The sequence below is a fragment of the Carlito syrichta genome, unplaced genomic scaffold (genome assembly GCF_000164805.1).
Source record: "Carlito syrichta isolate Samal-C Ts95f unplaced genomic scaffold, Tarsius_syrichta-2.0.1 Scaffold304516, whole genome shotgun sequence".
Classification (NCBI taxonomy): domain Eukaryota; kingdom Metazoa; phylum Chordata; class Mammalia; order Primates; family Tarsiidae; genus Carlito; species Carlito syrichta.
Window position 1 is genome coordinate 433,267 of NW_007248612.1, and position 16,060 is coordinate 449,326.

At 38.6% G+C, this 16,060-nt stretch overlaps 1 protein-coding gene across 2 annotated transcripts; it reads right to left on the minus strand.

Moving 5' to 3' along the window:
* Positions 1–4,956: 4,956 nt before the first annotated feature.
* Positions 4,957–6,466, minus strand: PPP1CC (protein phosphatase 1 catalytic subunit gamma). 2 transcript variants are annotated; one of them, XM_021713388.1, is made up of 2 exons: positions 6,155–6,375; positions 4,957–6,028 (listed from the first exon to the last, which is right to left on the minus strand). In XM_021713388.1, exons 1-2 carry the CDS (start codon positions 6,206–6,208, stop codon positions 5,219–5,221), a joined length of 864 nt encoding a protein of 287 aa, XP_021569063.1. In that variant the 5' UTR covers positions 6,209–6,375; the 3' UTR covers positions 4,957–5,218. The 2 variants fall into 2 exon arrangements, with proteins under 2 accessions (XP_021569063.1, XP_021569062.1); XM_021713387.1 differs by having other exon boundaries at positions 4,957–6,466.
* Between the last annotated feature and the right edge of the window lie 9,594 nt (positions 6,467–16,060).

Below are 16,060 nucleotides of genomic sequence, written 5' to 3' on the forward strand. Positions count from 1 at the left end.
ACTTCTTTGTAATAGAAGGTAGTGATAAAGAGCCTTTGTATAAGAAAGGCAGCTATGGGTATACCCTTTGTATGATATGGCATAACTTGAAAAGATAGATAAGCAAGTTACTGTAGGCTTAAAAGAAAAACACTTTTGAAGTTGATGTAGCCTTAAAAGAAAAACACTTTTGAAATTGAAGGCAGCTAGTATTGAAGTATGAGCAACACAGATTGAAAGTAAACTAAGTTGGAAAAGTAATACTATTTTGATAAATTTCATTTTACGATTTTGTAATTTACAGTTAGAAATATTTTATCCATTTAGTTTGCAGAACAATGGCAAAATGAAAAGACAAAAGTGAGAGTTATAAGCAGCAGCAAAAATGAGTTAGATTTATAATTTTTTTTTAACATTTAGACTCTTCTACAGATAAGTTAGAAAAAGTAAACATTGATGTGGAAGAAATTATAGTAGTGATAGTGATATCATTCCACCAAGAAGAAAATGGGTAAAAATAAGAGAAAGTAATAGTGATGAAAGGTTAGTAGTTTCAAAGAAGTAGAAGACAATGTATCATCAAGTGAAGATTGGGAATATGTTACAGAAGAAGACAATCCTCCAGAGTAAGTTTTTTTGAACGTCCTCAAACAACAGGACCACAAATAGCAGTAATATAAGAGAACCAGTTGACTATTTTACTCTGTATCTTTTTTTTTTGTTTTGTTTTGTTTTGTTTTTTTGAGTTGGAGTCTCACTCCGTTGCCCAGACTGGAGTACAGTGGCACGCTCCTGGCCACCACAGCCTTGACCTGCTGGGCTCCGACGATCCTTCCGCCTCAGCCTTCCAAGTAGCTGGAACCACAGGTGCATACTACCACGCCCGGCTAATTTTTGATTTATTGTAGAAATGAAGTCTTGCCAAGTTGCCCAGGAGGGTCTCAAACCTGCAGGCTCAGGTAATCCACTCACCTTGGCCTCCCAAAGCGCTGGGATTACAGGCTGAGCCACCGAGCCCTGCCTTACTCTGTATCTTACAAATGTATTAGCGAATAGTGTAGTAAAAGAAATAAATCATTATGCAGATGAAAAAAATAAGGAAAAAGCAGCTAACACACAAATTGATTTGAGATAAGTGGCATGACATTGACCAACAGGAATTTTTAGTTAGTAAAATACTCTTCTTTTTGGAAACATTCAGTAGAGAAACATTTATACAGACCCTCTGGATACTTTATTTAAAGACACCTGTGTTAAGTGATGGGACGACCAGAATTTGTGTTCAGAAGGCTAATAATTATGTGGAATACATCGATTCAGAATTTTCACAGTGTTTCATACCAGATCAGGCAATTTGTGTTGGTGAATCCATTACTTAATTTAAAGGGTGAATTTCTTTTATAACGTAGAATCTAAATAAGTCTACCAAATGTGGTATTATGCATTTATATGCTAGCTGATTCAGAAACAGTATCTTTTTTCAGTAGTTCCCTACTATGGCAGCATAACATTGGAAAACATCATTTGACCTGATCTTCTAGTAAGCATCAGAATTCCATTACATTTATATATATATAAAGTTGTTGGAAAAAATTCCCAGTGTAGCAGGATGCCACTGGATATCGTGTTTACTGACAGTATTGTCCTTGCAGAAGAGCTACTAAAGATGAAATGTCATTTTACTGGTACAAAGTCAACCAAAAGGGAATACTAGCACAATAAAAAGACTTAAGTTTTTAATTAAAAATAATAATGTATAGGAAAAATAATTTTACGTGTCTTACATGGAAGGACAAAAGATCACTACAATTTTCAGCACTTGGGATCATGCAGGAGTAAAATCTACCACAAGGACATTACGTGATGGAAATACTACATTAGTCAAAAAACCTGAAATGGTTCTATATTATATTGCAAATGTGAGCGATATGGATCGTGCAGATCAGTATGCTTCTATATTTTGTGTGTGTGTGTGTGTGTGTGTGTGTGTGTGTGAGAAATCTTTTAAATGGTGGAGAACATTATTATTCTGGGGATTAGAAGTATGTTATTAATAACTCTTTTTTTTTATTCTGGGGATTAGAAGTATGTTATTAATAACTCTTTTTTTTTTTTTTTGAGTTGGAGTATCACTCTGTCACCCAGACTGGAGTGCAGTGGCTGCTCCCAGCCACCACAGCCTCTACCTGCTGGGCTCTGGTGATCCTTCCGCCTCAGTCTTCCAAGTAGCTGGAACTACAGGTGCGATTTTTTGATTTATTGTAGAGATGAGGTCTCACCAAGTTGCCCAGGTGGGTTTCAAACCTGCGGACTCAGGCAATCCACTCACCTCAGCCTCCCAAGGCGCGGGATTACAGGCTGAGCCACCGAGCCCAGCTAATAACTCTTATATACTGTATCAAGCATTAAAAAAAAAAAAAACACCCAAAAACCTATGTCCCATTTGAAATTTGCCAAGCTTCTGATCAATCAGTTGAGAAGTGGTTTTCAGGAATCACAAATGTCCTTCCACATTGTCTTTGAACAACAGACTGGGCAGTAAATTACATATTATTGGTGTGGGAGGAAGAAAATGAGACTGTATTTTCTGTTTGAGTAGAAAAACATCAGGTGACTGAGTGTGGTGGCTCATGCCTGTAATCCCAGCACTTTTGAGAGGTGGAGGCGAGAGGATTGCCTGAGCCCACAGGTTCCAGACCAGCCTGGGCAACACAGCGAGACCTCACCTTTACAATATATCAAAAAATTAGTCAGGTGTAGTAGTTTCAGCTACCTGGAAGGCTGAAGCAGAAGGATCGCCAGAGCTCAGCATGTCGAGGCTGCGGTGGTTGTGAGCGTGTCACTGCACTCCAACCTGGGTGACAGAGTCAGACTCCAACTCAAAAACAAAACAAAAACAAAAACAAAACACCAAGTGGAAGATATCAAACAAATTACTATTGTACAACTTGTACCAATAAACCTGCAATGCATGTCAGTGACTATTTCACACATTACCACATGTTAGAAAACTATAAGTTATAACATTTTGATTTTTTTGTTCATAAATAAATTCCTCAATGTCCAAAATTCCATTTTAAGCCAAATATCATTACAATAAAATAATTGGTTTCAGTGCTATCCTATTTAAAATGAAGAGATTCATTTTTCATTATTTTATTAAAAAGTGCATTCCAGTTGCTGGTAGGTGATCCATGAGATGTCTCTGAGTGCAAAGGGTTAAACTTGGGGGCATATTGTCCGTGTGTGGGCGCGCGCGCGCGCGTGTGTGTATTAGCCAACACATGAGATAAAAGAAGGATCACACTGTTTATCTTTTTAAAATTTTAATATATTTTGAGTGTATTTATAAGTATTTATTTTTCTGCATATAATAGCATAGTAGCCACACAAATTGGCAGTGTTAAGACTACCCAAGTTCAAATCCTGGCTCCAATTACTTGATCACTGTGTGACCGGGAGCAAGTTACTACCCTGGGTTTCAGTTTCCTCATCTTAAAAATGGAGATAACATTCTTACCTAACTCCTAGAGTACCTGTAAGTATTGAGATAATACATTTAAAAATTCTTGACACTCAATAGATGTTACCGTTTGTTGTAATATTGTATGACTGTACTGTAATTTATATTATTTCTGTTTTTGTTTGTGTTGCTATCATTAAGAGTGTTGTAAGCCCATACATGTAGCTAAATCTGAATGCCCATCTTGATTTTGTTTATATAGATTTTTATTAATAAAATTGCTGGACTAGTGGGTACATGCGAATTGTTAAATTGCCCTCTAGAGGAGTTTACTCATTTATATTTCACAAGACTGTACAAGAGACCATTAACTTCGTTATATTTTTCCAAAAAAATTCTACAGTATTATTTATACTTTGTATTGCTCTCTTGATAAAAGTACAATTGAACATATTATTTTCTCTCTGTTGCCAAAATGTTGGACTTGATTGGGAGAGGATCACTGCTACATCATGGTTACTAACAGATAATTCTTGATGTATATTTTATTTATTATTTAGATCCAGCTTCAACTTGTTGGGGGGTGGTTACCTTTTTTGTTTTAAAAATATTCATTTTTCTACCCGAAGTAAACTCAAGTCTCCCTTTTTATTGTCCTAATTTATGTGTGGATAAAACTCTCATTACCCTGTAGCCTAATATTACTGGGTTTTTTGTTTTGTTTTGTTTTGTTTTTTTGAGTTGGAGTCTCACTGCATCACCTAGGCTGGAGTGCAGTGGCATGCTCACAACCACTCCAGCGTCAACCTGCTGGGCTCTGGTGATCCTTCTGCCTCAGCCTTCGTAGCCGGAACTACAGGCATGCACTACTGTGCCTGGCTAATTTTTTATTTATTGTAGAGACAAGGTCTGGCCAAGTTACTTAGGCTGGTCTCGAACCCTCGGGCTCAGGCAGTCCCCTCACCTCAGCCTCCCAGAATGCTGGGATTATAGGCTGAGCCACCGAGCCTGGCCAAATTATGTTTTTAAAATGCTTTTTAAAACTTATATTGAAATATCGTCCGCATACCATACATTTCACCCACTTAAAGAGTGCACTTCATTGGTTTTTAGTATATTCACAGATCTGTACAACCATCATCACGATCAATTTTAGGAATTTTCATCTGAATGATATTTTGTATTTTACTTTGTTGTTATATCATGGACAATTGGTACAGAATTTGGGAAGAGAAGATATGGCATTAGGATTAAAGATATAGTGTCTGGAGTCGGACTGATCTGAGTTTAAATCCCAACTCTACCACATATTAGCTGTATAACTTTTGGGCCAGTTATTTAACCACCCTGAGCCTGAGTTTTCTTATCTGTCATATGGCATTAGTAGTGGTGCCTGCTTGTAGGCTTATTTTAAGAATTAAGCAATATAGTTAATGTATAGAAGTAACTGGGCTATAGTAAATGTTCAATAAATGGAGTGTAATAAATAACATTGTTTCCATAATTTTTAATTCTTTTTTTTTTAACAAGTTTGTCATTTATTAAGTCTGAATTCATTTTCACCACATGGTATAGTACACAATCTGTTGAAACAGATTTCTTTTTAACAGATCTTAGTTTAAAAAAATGATAGATAGATACTGTGGAGTTCTGTATAAATTGGTGGATAGTAAGTTAGTTCCTTTGTTTTGACTTATAATCCTCAACTTCACCGCAGAATAAAGAATGTAGGCCAAAGAAAGCATAATCGGTCACTCATATAGAACAGTATTGTTTCTATAATTTGAAGCTTTCTGAATGGACGGGGTTCAGGCCTGGTGTAACCCTTGGTGGTGTTACAGGTCTTGTGGCATTTGGCTTCTTTTTCTCTGCAGGCTTTAAAATCTGAAAAGAACACATTAGTGTTTCATCCACACTCATCATGGCGCCTGCATTGTCAAACTCTCCACAATAATTGGGTGCAGAAAACAGAGTGACCAACTGCCTCTTTGCAAAAAATTCATAGCCATCTTCAACCACCTGATGGGCTCTACATATAAGATCCAAATCATGCTTATGGAGAAATTTTGCAACCACTTCTGCACCAAATGTGAAGGACACTCCTCTGTCATTTTCACCCCAGCCTAAGACATCTTTATCGGGGTCAGACCACAAAAGATCACATAGAAGACCTTGATCTGGCACATCAGTTGGTCGCATTATTCGCCGAATCTGCTCCATAGATTGAAGATCTGGTGATAAACCTCCATGACAGCAGAATATTTTCTCATCCACGATGGCTGCTATCGGTAAACAGTTAAAACAGTCTGTGAAAGTTTTCCATAGTTTAATGTTGTACCTTCTTTTACATTCATCATAAAAACCATAAATTCTATTGATGCTGGCACATTCATGGTTCCCTCTGAGAAGAAAAAAATTCTCAGGATATTTGATTTTGTAGGCCAGTAAGAGGCAGATAGTCTCCAACGACTGCTTTCCTCTGTCCACATAGTCCCCAAGAAACAGGTAGTTGCTTTCCGGCGGGAAACCACCGTACTCAAATAGTCGAAGCAAATCATAGTATTGCCCATGGATATCACCACATATCTTCAGTGGTGCTTCAAGTTCTAGCAGGATAGGCTGACTGAGAAAGATCTCCCGAGACTTTAAGCACAGTCCTCTGATTTCATTCTCTTGCAACTGGACATTCTTACCAGGCTTGGACCCTCTCACTTCCAGCAGCCGTTGGATGATGCTGTCGATGTTGAGTTTATCCACATCCGCCATCGCCCTCCCACCGCCGACCCTCCCGCAGCGGCGCCGCCGCCGGCTGGGACTCACCCCTCCTTTCCCACGCCCCGGGCAGAGGCAGTGGTGGCCGAGGTGGCAGCAGCTACGGCGGGACTCCCCCCCGCAGCCGCCCGCTCCTGGCTTCCTCCTCCTCTCCACACAGGAACCACGAGAAGAACAAGATGGCCGCCGACTCTTGAACCAGCCTCGGGCGGCGTACGGAGGCGCGCGGGGAGTGCGGCGGCCCGGCTGGGACTTCTTAACGGGGATTTTTAATTCTTAAGCCAACCAACAAATCTTGGATTTTTTCCGGCATGGTTATTAAGCACTGAATGGTGTTTCTGTCAGTGATTCAGGATGTTTTCTGTATCTAACAACCTTTTAATATAGCTGGTTATATTCTCTCATAAACTTATAATTACTCTCTGAGAATGCAATTGGTTTCCTATTGATAGAGAACAATAATAGTAACTTACACTTAGAAAGTGCTTACTATTTGCCTGGCACTGTTCTAAGTACTATACCTATATTAACTCCTTTGATCCTCACCTTTCAGATACATGCAATTATTGTCCTCATTTTATGATTGGATACAGAGCAGGCTAAGCAACTTGGTCAAAGGATTACAACAGGTTTTTAACGTTGATTTAGCCAGGATTTTAACCTTGATACTCAGTCTGGAAACAGAGCTCATGCTCTTATCCCCGTTTTTTCTTTTTACTCTTCTTCCTAAAATGATGGATTTCCAACATCTTGACTGCTGGGAACTCTCATATTGAGAAGCTTTGTGAAGTCTTTAATTCTTGGGTGGAAGGAAAACTAAAATGAGTAGTGATGTCTACATGGGCCTTAGGGTGAGTGTATTCATCTGGGTCAGACCATACACTGATGATCCTGTTTAACCACCTTAGAATTTCTCCCCCTTGTGGGGCCATGGCTTGGCTCCAGGCACCCTTCTCGGCCCTCCCAGTAGAATGCCTGTTTGAACCTGCTCTAGTCCCTCCTTGCATGCTATCAAATCCTACCAGTTCTTGGAAGGCCACCTTAAATATCTCCCTAGGGTCAGCCCTGGTGATCTTCCCACTTGAGAAGCAATAGTCTTTTGTGTTCCTCAATTAATCACCCTTTGTGGTGGTATGACAACATTTGTGTTGTCATCTGGTACCATTATTTAAATTTTAATATCTTCATGACTTGGGTCCTCAAGTTGATTAAATGTTGTTTTCAGGCAGGGGACCATATCTTATTTGTTTTAAAATTTGCTACAGTGCCCTTGGAATATTTTTTTCTTTCTCTTTCAGTCTCACTTGTCTGTTGATAATATTCTCTGAAAAATCACATACCTAGTCTCACAAACTTAGTCCTAAAGGTACATGATGTGTTTTTGCAAGAAATTGGGTAATCCCTAGTCAGGCTGTTGGATTTTGTGCATTATATTGGGGCGGTTGCTACTAGCTGTCTGCAGGCGACTCTTCAAAACCTGCTGTTGCTTCCTTTTGAACTCTTCCTTGATTGCCCCAGTTGCTGCTCATCCTGTGTACAGGCCCCTCCCTTAGACATGTGACTCACTGATTTAAAAGACAGTGCTGTACAGTAATTAACTCTCATCACACAGAGATGAGAACTTAAATGTAGGCTTCCCAGCTAGGGCTTTCTTCCCTGTATGTTTTCCCACCTACAGACATGTAACAACACTGTCCTATACCTAGCCTTCAGAGGAAATATCTCTAGACTCTTTCCCTCTCCTGTTGGAAGTGATTAGTTTGCATATTCCAGTACAAGTGATGGATTTTACATGTGACTTGTATATTGAAAATGATGTTATTTTCTGTAGTTCCTAGAATGTCACTGGTCTCATTGTTGCACATGGCTTGGGTAGATGACAATTGGTTTTTCAGTGAAGATAATTTTGTTTTTAGTAAATAATAATTAAGTCAAATATCATGACAGATTGATTGGATTAAATTTTAGCGTGTATGTCCTTAAGGTGATAGATGGTTATCCGTTTTTCATGAGTATGATTAGTTTTTAGGAAACTGCATCCACATAAAGGAATTTATTCCACCTTTACTACCTGTTTGGCAATCCTGAAAAATATCTTAAATATGATCTTAGAGTATGTGTCATTAGGAAGTATATTTTGAAAAAGAAAATTTAAAATATTCTTCTATTTACTGAGTAGCACATTTAGAAATACTATTCTGAATAATTGAATTGCAAAAAAAGTTCTTACCCTCAGATTGCATATGCTACCGTTTCTGGAGCACAGATAAAATCTTTGGTTTTCTAAGCAAAACTTAATTTTTCATTTGACTTATAATTTGCAATTTCCAGAAAGAAAAGTTTTAAAATTTGCTGATGGAGGAAAGATCTTTGGGTCTTTTTTGTAGATCTGTCAATATTTGATTCATGCAGGCTTGAGTGCAGGGGCATGCTCATGGCCACCGCAGCCTCCACCTGCTGGGCGTAGGTGATCCTTCCACCTCAGCCTTCCAAGAGCTGGGACTACAGGTGCTCACTCCCACGCCCCGCTTATTTTTTTATTTACTGTAGAGACGAGGTCTCACAAACTTGCCCAGGCTGGTCTCGAACCCCTAGACTCAGGTAGTCCTCTCATCTCAGCCTCCCAAAGTGCTGGGATTACAGGCTGAGCCACCGCACCTGACCAATATTTGATTTTTAATACACTCTGGCATACCCTGTGTTGTAAAATTATTACTTGTAACTTATAAGGAACGTGTTTTCCCCAGATTTTTACTTCAAAAATTTATAAATTGATGGAAATGTTGACTGAATAGTAAACGCCCATGTATTTTTTACTACATTGCTAACAATTTGCCTTATTTTCTTTCTCTGTTTATAAAAACATACATACTTTTTTCCCCTGAGCTGTTTGAAAGTAAGTTGCAAACATTCTGAAACTTAACTTCTAAATATTTTAGCAGGTGCATTTTTTTTTTTTGAGTTGGAGTCACCCTGTCGCCCAGACTGGAGTGCAGTGGCCGCTCCCGGCCACCGCAGCCTCGACCTGCCGGGCTCCAGTGATCCTTCCACCTCAGCCTTCCAAGTAGCCGGAATTACAGGCATGTGCTACCACACCCAGCTGATTTTTTGATTTATTGTAGAGATGAGGTCTCGCTGTCCAGGCGGATCTCGAATTACAGGCATGTGCTACCACACCCAGCTGATTTTTTGATTTATTGTAGAGATGAGGTCTCGCTGTCCAGGCGGATCTCGAACCCGCGGGCTCAGGCAATCCACTCACCTCAGCCTCCCAAAGGCGTGGGATTACAGGCTGAGCCACCGAGCCCGGCAGCAGGTGTATTTTAAGAACAAAGTTATTCTCTGGAGGGTTACATTAGTACACCTAAGAGATTTAGCATTAATGCAATATTATCTAATATATGATCCATCTTTAAATTTTCTTCATTTTCCTTCCAAAGAGTTCTTTGTAGCTGTTTTGATTTTGATCCAGGGAACTAGTCCAGGAATATATATGTACTGCATTTGGCTGTTATCCTTCTTTAGTTTCCTTTCATTTAGAATAAGCCACTACACCACCTTTACCTCTTCATCGCTCATGATCTTTTATGAAATTTCATCATATTTTTTTCTTGAATATCCCGTAATCAGCTGATTATATTTTATGACTAGATTAAAATTAAAATATTTTGGAATGAATATTATATAGGTGACATTGTGTATTTTCCATTGCATTATATTACGAGGGAAAGTAAATTTTTGCTACTTTTTTCCACTTTATAATAGCTTAGTATTTGGTTTGATATATTGCTGTTAAAGATTTGCAATATAATGCCTATAAATTTCAAAATGCCATTTTACACTGCTTAACTCTTAATTTTGTTAGTGTGATATGTTTCAAACATATAGCACGTATTGTAATAGATAAAATGTACATAACAGATATTTGCATTTTAATAGGCATTTGTGCAGTCTAGGTATGTAGGTAATACCTAGACTAAAAAAATATTAACATTTAACCATATTTGGTTCAGATTATTATAGAATTTTTTATTCTAAAACCTATTTACAGGCTTGACACTGTGTCTTATGCCTGTAATCCCAGCACTTTGGGAGGCTGATGTGGAAGGACAGCTTGAGACCAGAAGTTTGAGACCAGCCTTGACAACAAAAAATAAATAAATTAGTTGACGTGATGTGTTGCCTGTAGTCCTGGCTACATGAGAGGCTGAGATGGGAGGATTGCTTGAATCCAGGATTTGGAGCCTGCAGTGAGCTATGATTGCACCATTGCCCTCCAGCCTGGACAACAGAGTGAGACCCTGTCTCAGAATAAAAATACAAATCAAATAAACAAAACCCATCTTACGTACAAGGATATATATAGTGTAGGCGTACATTTTAAATAATAACAACAAATGAATAAATCTGTCATGGCTTTAAAACCCTTCATGCCTCAAGATAATTACTTCTTCCACCCCAGAGGTAACTACCATACTAAATTTGGTGTTATTTCCTTTTTTTCCTTAAGTTTTATCACACTTGTATTTTCCCTTTAATATACATTTTTTAGGTTGGACTTGGTGGCTCAGTCTGTAATGCCAGCACTTTGGGAGGCTGAGGTTAGTGGATTACCTGAGCCCGCGGGTTCGAGACCAGCCCGGACAACTTGGTGAGACGTCATCTCTACAATAAATCAAAAATTAGCCGGGTGTGGTAGCATGCTCCTGTAGTTCTGGCTACTTGGAAGGCTGAGGTGAAAGGATTGCCAGAGCCCAGCAGGTTGACGCTGGGGTGACGTGAGTGTGCCACTGCCCTCCAGCCTGGGCGACAGAGTGAAACTCTAACTCAAAAACATTTTTTTAGTTTTTCCTATTTTTGAACGTTACCAGATAATGGCAAAATATTTTCTTTTAAACTGTTGTGGAATAAGTCAAGTAAGGAATTAAAGAGGAACAGGTTTGTGAAAGGATGGAAAAGCAAGACAGAGTTATATTTTGTTTTTTGAGTTTTATCCTATCTACTTAGAAGTGTCTAGTAGGCATTTGAGAGGTGTTTGGGTTTTTAACTCCACCCATCTTTGTTTTTTCCTGGGTTGACTCATTTAGGAATGCTATCTTTCCCTTTTTCTTGAAGTGACCTTTTTAAAGAAAGAATCATAGTGTTAAACAGCATCATAATTACTTGATCATAATAGAAGCTGTGTTCTGTTTTTATAGTCTCAGGCCATCGTATGCAGCCTTTTTATTTTTATTTTGAGAAGGCGCGGTAAAGTACATTTTAGAAAACTAGTAGGATAACCCCCTCGGGTTCCCTTCCACTGTGGGAACTTTTCTGTCCTCTCGATAAGTCCTGCTTAAAAAAAAAAAAGAAAGAAAGAAAGAAAGAAAAAGAAAAACTGGTAAACCTTTAGCAATTAAAAATTACTTCCTTACCATTCCTGATAATAGAAATGTTACTTTTACATAGCATAATTTCAAAGGCTATTCAAATAATAATAATTTATTTTTGCTCTGTAGTACTTTTACCTATCAGCTAATAAAACAAATGGTCTATCAATAATTTCTTAAAACCTCTGTTGGAAAAAAAATGGATATTTCTCTATGGACTAAATTGGATTTACTTTAAAAAAGAAAGTATGTATCAAATAATTTAAATGTCTTATATTAATACATTATAGAGGAAAAAATAAGAAAATAGAAGTGTTTTCATGCATCATTATTGGGAAGGATTGAATGAGAACATGGAGCTAGGTGATTATCTGAGTGCTCATTCTGTTGCAAATATTATCCCCAGAACAAATTGGCATTCACCTTGGAGTAGTTAGTGCTTCACAGAGCCAGAGGAAGAGGGATACGGAAGGGAAAGAGCCCTTTCCCAATTTAAGACTGAGGACCTAGAAGTTAACCTGGAAACTCCTTTTTGTTTATTCCCCTGCTATGGGAACTTCGTTCCATAGGAAACTAGACAAGATGGCAGAATTGACGTTTTCTAGCTGATCTGTTCTTCTTTGCTCTTCAAAATATATGCATGTATACACTTACACCTACATAAAAGAAAGATGACTTCAAATAAGTATATCTTGCATAACTTTTGAGTGGCTCTTTTACTAATCAGAATCAAATGGAAGGCATAGGTAAAAACATTGACTTTAGAAGGTTTTTAAAATTTTTTAAATAATTATAGTTTTACAGGAAATTGCAAAAATAGTAAGGAGAGATCTTTTTTACCCTTCACATTTCCTCTCATGGTTCCTTCTTACTACTGGTAGTGTACTATCATATCAGAAATTAACATTGGCCCATTTTATATGTATAGTATTATGCTACTTAAACATATGTATGTTAGATTCAGGTAACCGCCACGGTTTCAAGACACAGATTCTATCACCACATAGTTCTTCCTTGTGTTAATATACCTGCTCCTGTGACAACCATTAATTTTTTTTGTCTCTAATTTTATCATTTTGAGAATGTTTAGTAAATGGAATCATATAGTATGTGATGTTTTGAAGTTGACTTTTTTTCTCACTTGATCTAATTCCTTGAGATCCATCCAAGTTATGTGAATCAACAGTTCTTTCTTTTTTATTGCTGAGTAAGATTTCATAGTATAGGTGTATCATGGTTTGTTTAACCATTCACCTGTTGAAGGATAATTTTTTTCTCCCTAGTTTTTGGCTATTAATAATGAAGCTGCGTGCCACTGCTCTCCAGCCTGGGTGATGGAGTGAGACTCCAACCCAAATAATAATAATAATAATAATAATAATAATAAAGCTGCTGTGAGCATTCATGTTCAGGTTTTTGTGTGGGCATAAATTTTTATTTCTTTGAGTCAGGTGCTGTTAAAGAAAAAAATTATTCAGTGACACCTGCTAAGTACAGCATGTTAAAGAAGATTTTATTCAGGACCATCCGTATAGGCACAGGGACCACTGTAGTAGGATCTTGCAGTGAGGGAGAGAGAGATTGGCTTCAATGCTAAATATAGCATAGGCAAGTGGGAAATTATACCCAAGGAGTAGGGTGAGGGTTAGTGGATAGAAAATTATAAAGAGGAAATCTCAGGGGCAAGGGGGATTCTGGCTAAACTGACCTAGCAGGATTCTTGCTGAAGACAGGCCAAGGTGATTAGACGTGACCTGGGGTATGGTGGAGGATGAGGAATCTGTCAGATACCAAGGGTGGGGAAGTGGGGAGGGGATTGGTAACCTGGCTTAGCAGGATTTTTTTTTATTTTTTTTTGCTAAAACTGTTTTTTGTTTTTTTTTTCCTTGAGTCAGAGTCTCACTCTGTTTCCTAGGCTGGAGTGCAGTAGTATGCTCATGGCCACTGCAGCCTCGACCTGCTGGGCTCAGGCATTCCTTCCTTCTTAGCTTTCCAAGTAGCTGGAACTACAGGTGTGTGCCATCACGCCTGGCTAATATTTTTAATTTATTGTAGCGACAAGGTCTCACCAAGTTGCCCAGGCTGGTCTCGAAACCTGAGCTCAGGCAGTCCTCTCGTCTCAGCATTCCAAAGTGCTGGGATTACAAGTATGAGCCAGGCATAAAACTGGGTTTTTCAAGGAATCTCACAGATGAATCTAGGAGAAGATTCAGAAGCCTGACTCCTTTGGCTAGGCAAACAGTCTTTTTTCAGTGCCCAGGAGTACTATTGGTGAGCTACATGTAAGTGTATATTTAATTTTTGAAGAAATTGTCAAGCTGTTCTTCAAAGTGGCTGTGCCATTTTACATGCTCACCAGCAATGTATGAAAGGTTTGTTTTCTTCACATTCTTTTCAGCTCTTGGTGTAGTCACTTTTTTATTTTAGCTGTTCAAGTAGGTGTGTAGTGATGACCTCAGAATTGTCTTAATTTGCATTTCCCTAATATCTAGTAATGTTGACCATATCTCTTCACGTGCTTATTTTCTATCCATGTATCCTCTTCAGTGAAATGCCTCTTCGTACTTTTTGCCCATTTTCTAGTTTAACTTCCATCTTTGCTGTTGAGTTTTTAGATGTCTTTATATATTCTAGATGAGTCCTTTGTCACATGTGTGGTTTGTAAATATACTCTCCTAATTTGTTATTTTTGTTCAACTTCTTAACAGGTTTTTTTTTTTTAAGAGTAGATTAAGCTAAACTTACTCTGTTTTTATTTCTTTCATGGATCATGCTTTTGGTGTCATTCCCCATTTCCACCCTTACTCCCCAACCCCAGATGAGCCTTAATCTACTTTCTGTTTCTATGGAATTGCCTATTTTGGATATTTGACATAAATGGAATTGCATGTCTGGCTCCTTTCACTAGCATGTATTCAAGGATCATCCATGTAGTATCATGAATCAGTTATTTTATTTTATTTTATTTTTTGAGTTGGAGTCTCACTCCGTCGCCCAGACTAGAGTGCAGTGACCGCTCCCGGCCACCGCAACCTCGACCTGCTGGGTTCCGGGGATCTTCCGCCTCAGCCTTCCAAGTAGCTGGAACTACAAGTGCGCGCTACCACGCCTGGCTAATTTTTGATTTATTGTAGAGATGAGGTCTCACCAAGTTGCCCAGGTGGGTCTCGAACCCACGGGCTCAGGCAATCCACTCACCTCAGCCTCCCAAAGCACTGGGATTACAGGCTGAGCCACCAAGCCCAGGTATGAATCAGTTATTTTTATGGCTTCATTTATTTTTATGATTGAATAATATTTCATTGTGTGGATAGACAACGTTTTATTTATCCACCTTGTTAGTTGATGAATTAGGCTGTTTCTGCTTTTTTGTCTACACCAGAATAGTTGCATGCGTGTCCTCTTAGCCTTTCACTTTCCTCATACATGATGCACAGATGCACACACATGCTCCTGTATGTATGTGTACAGTTTTGTTTTCTTTTTTAAAAAATGGAGGAGTGACTTATTTTACAGATTTTTTAAAAAACTTAAGGTATTTGTGACACCCTCCATTTCCCTGTCCATACAAATAGGTAAGATATATTTCGTTCTTTAAAATGATTACATAGTGTTTATGGTGGCTATTTAATTAACCTGTTCTGATAAACATTTAGGTTACATTGGGCAACATCCTGCTTTTCTTTGTTATATAACGGTGACAGTAAGCATGCTTATATAAGTGTATTTTTGGTGCAGAACTCATTTTACCAACTTTTAGATTTTTCTCCTCAGTGTTACTCATCATTCACTTATTCAAAAGTGTATTGATTACCTCCTATGTGCTGGGCACTGGACTAGGCTTAAAATACTAGGGACACGGCAATGGTAAAGTGCTACAACTTATCTTTGTAAAGACAATGCTATACCTACAAGAACATACTCATAATTCATTGTTGTAAGTGCACAATGCGTTTTTTGTTTTGTTTTGTTTTGTTTGAATAGGAGTCTCCCTCTGTTGCCCAGGCTGGAGTGCAGAGGGACACTCCCAGCCTCTGCAGCCTCGGCCTGCTGGTCTCAGGTGATCCTTCCGCCTTAGCCTTCCAAGTAGCTGGAACTTCAGGCACACACCACCACGCCTGGCTTGTTTTTTGATTTAATGTAGAGACGATCTCGCCAAGTTGCCCAGGCTGGTCTCGAACTCCTGGGCTCAGGCAGTCCTCTCGCCTTGGCCTCCCAAAGTGCTGGGATTACATGCTTAAGCCACCATGCCTGACCACAGTGTGGTATTACTAGAATCCTGTGGAACAAGTAGCTACATGTGAAAGTGGGGGAGGATTTAACAAAAGAGGAGATACTTGAGGTGAGTCTTTTGAGGACAAATGAAGTTCACATGGCCAGAGATAAAGATAAGAACACTTTGATTTTTGAAATAGAATTTTTTTTTTTTTTTTTGAGTCGGAGTCTCACTCTGTCGCCCAGACTGGAATGCAGTGGC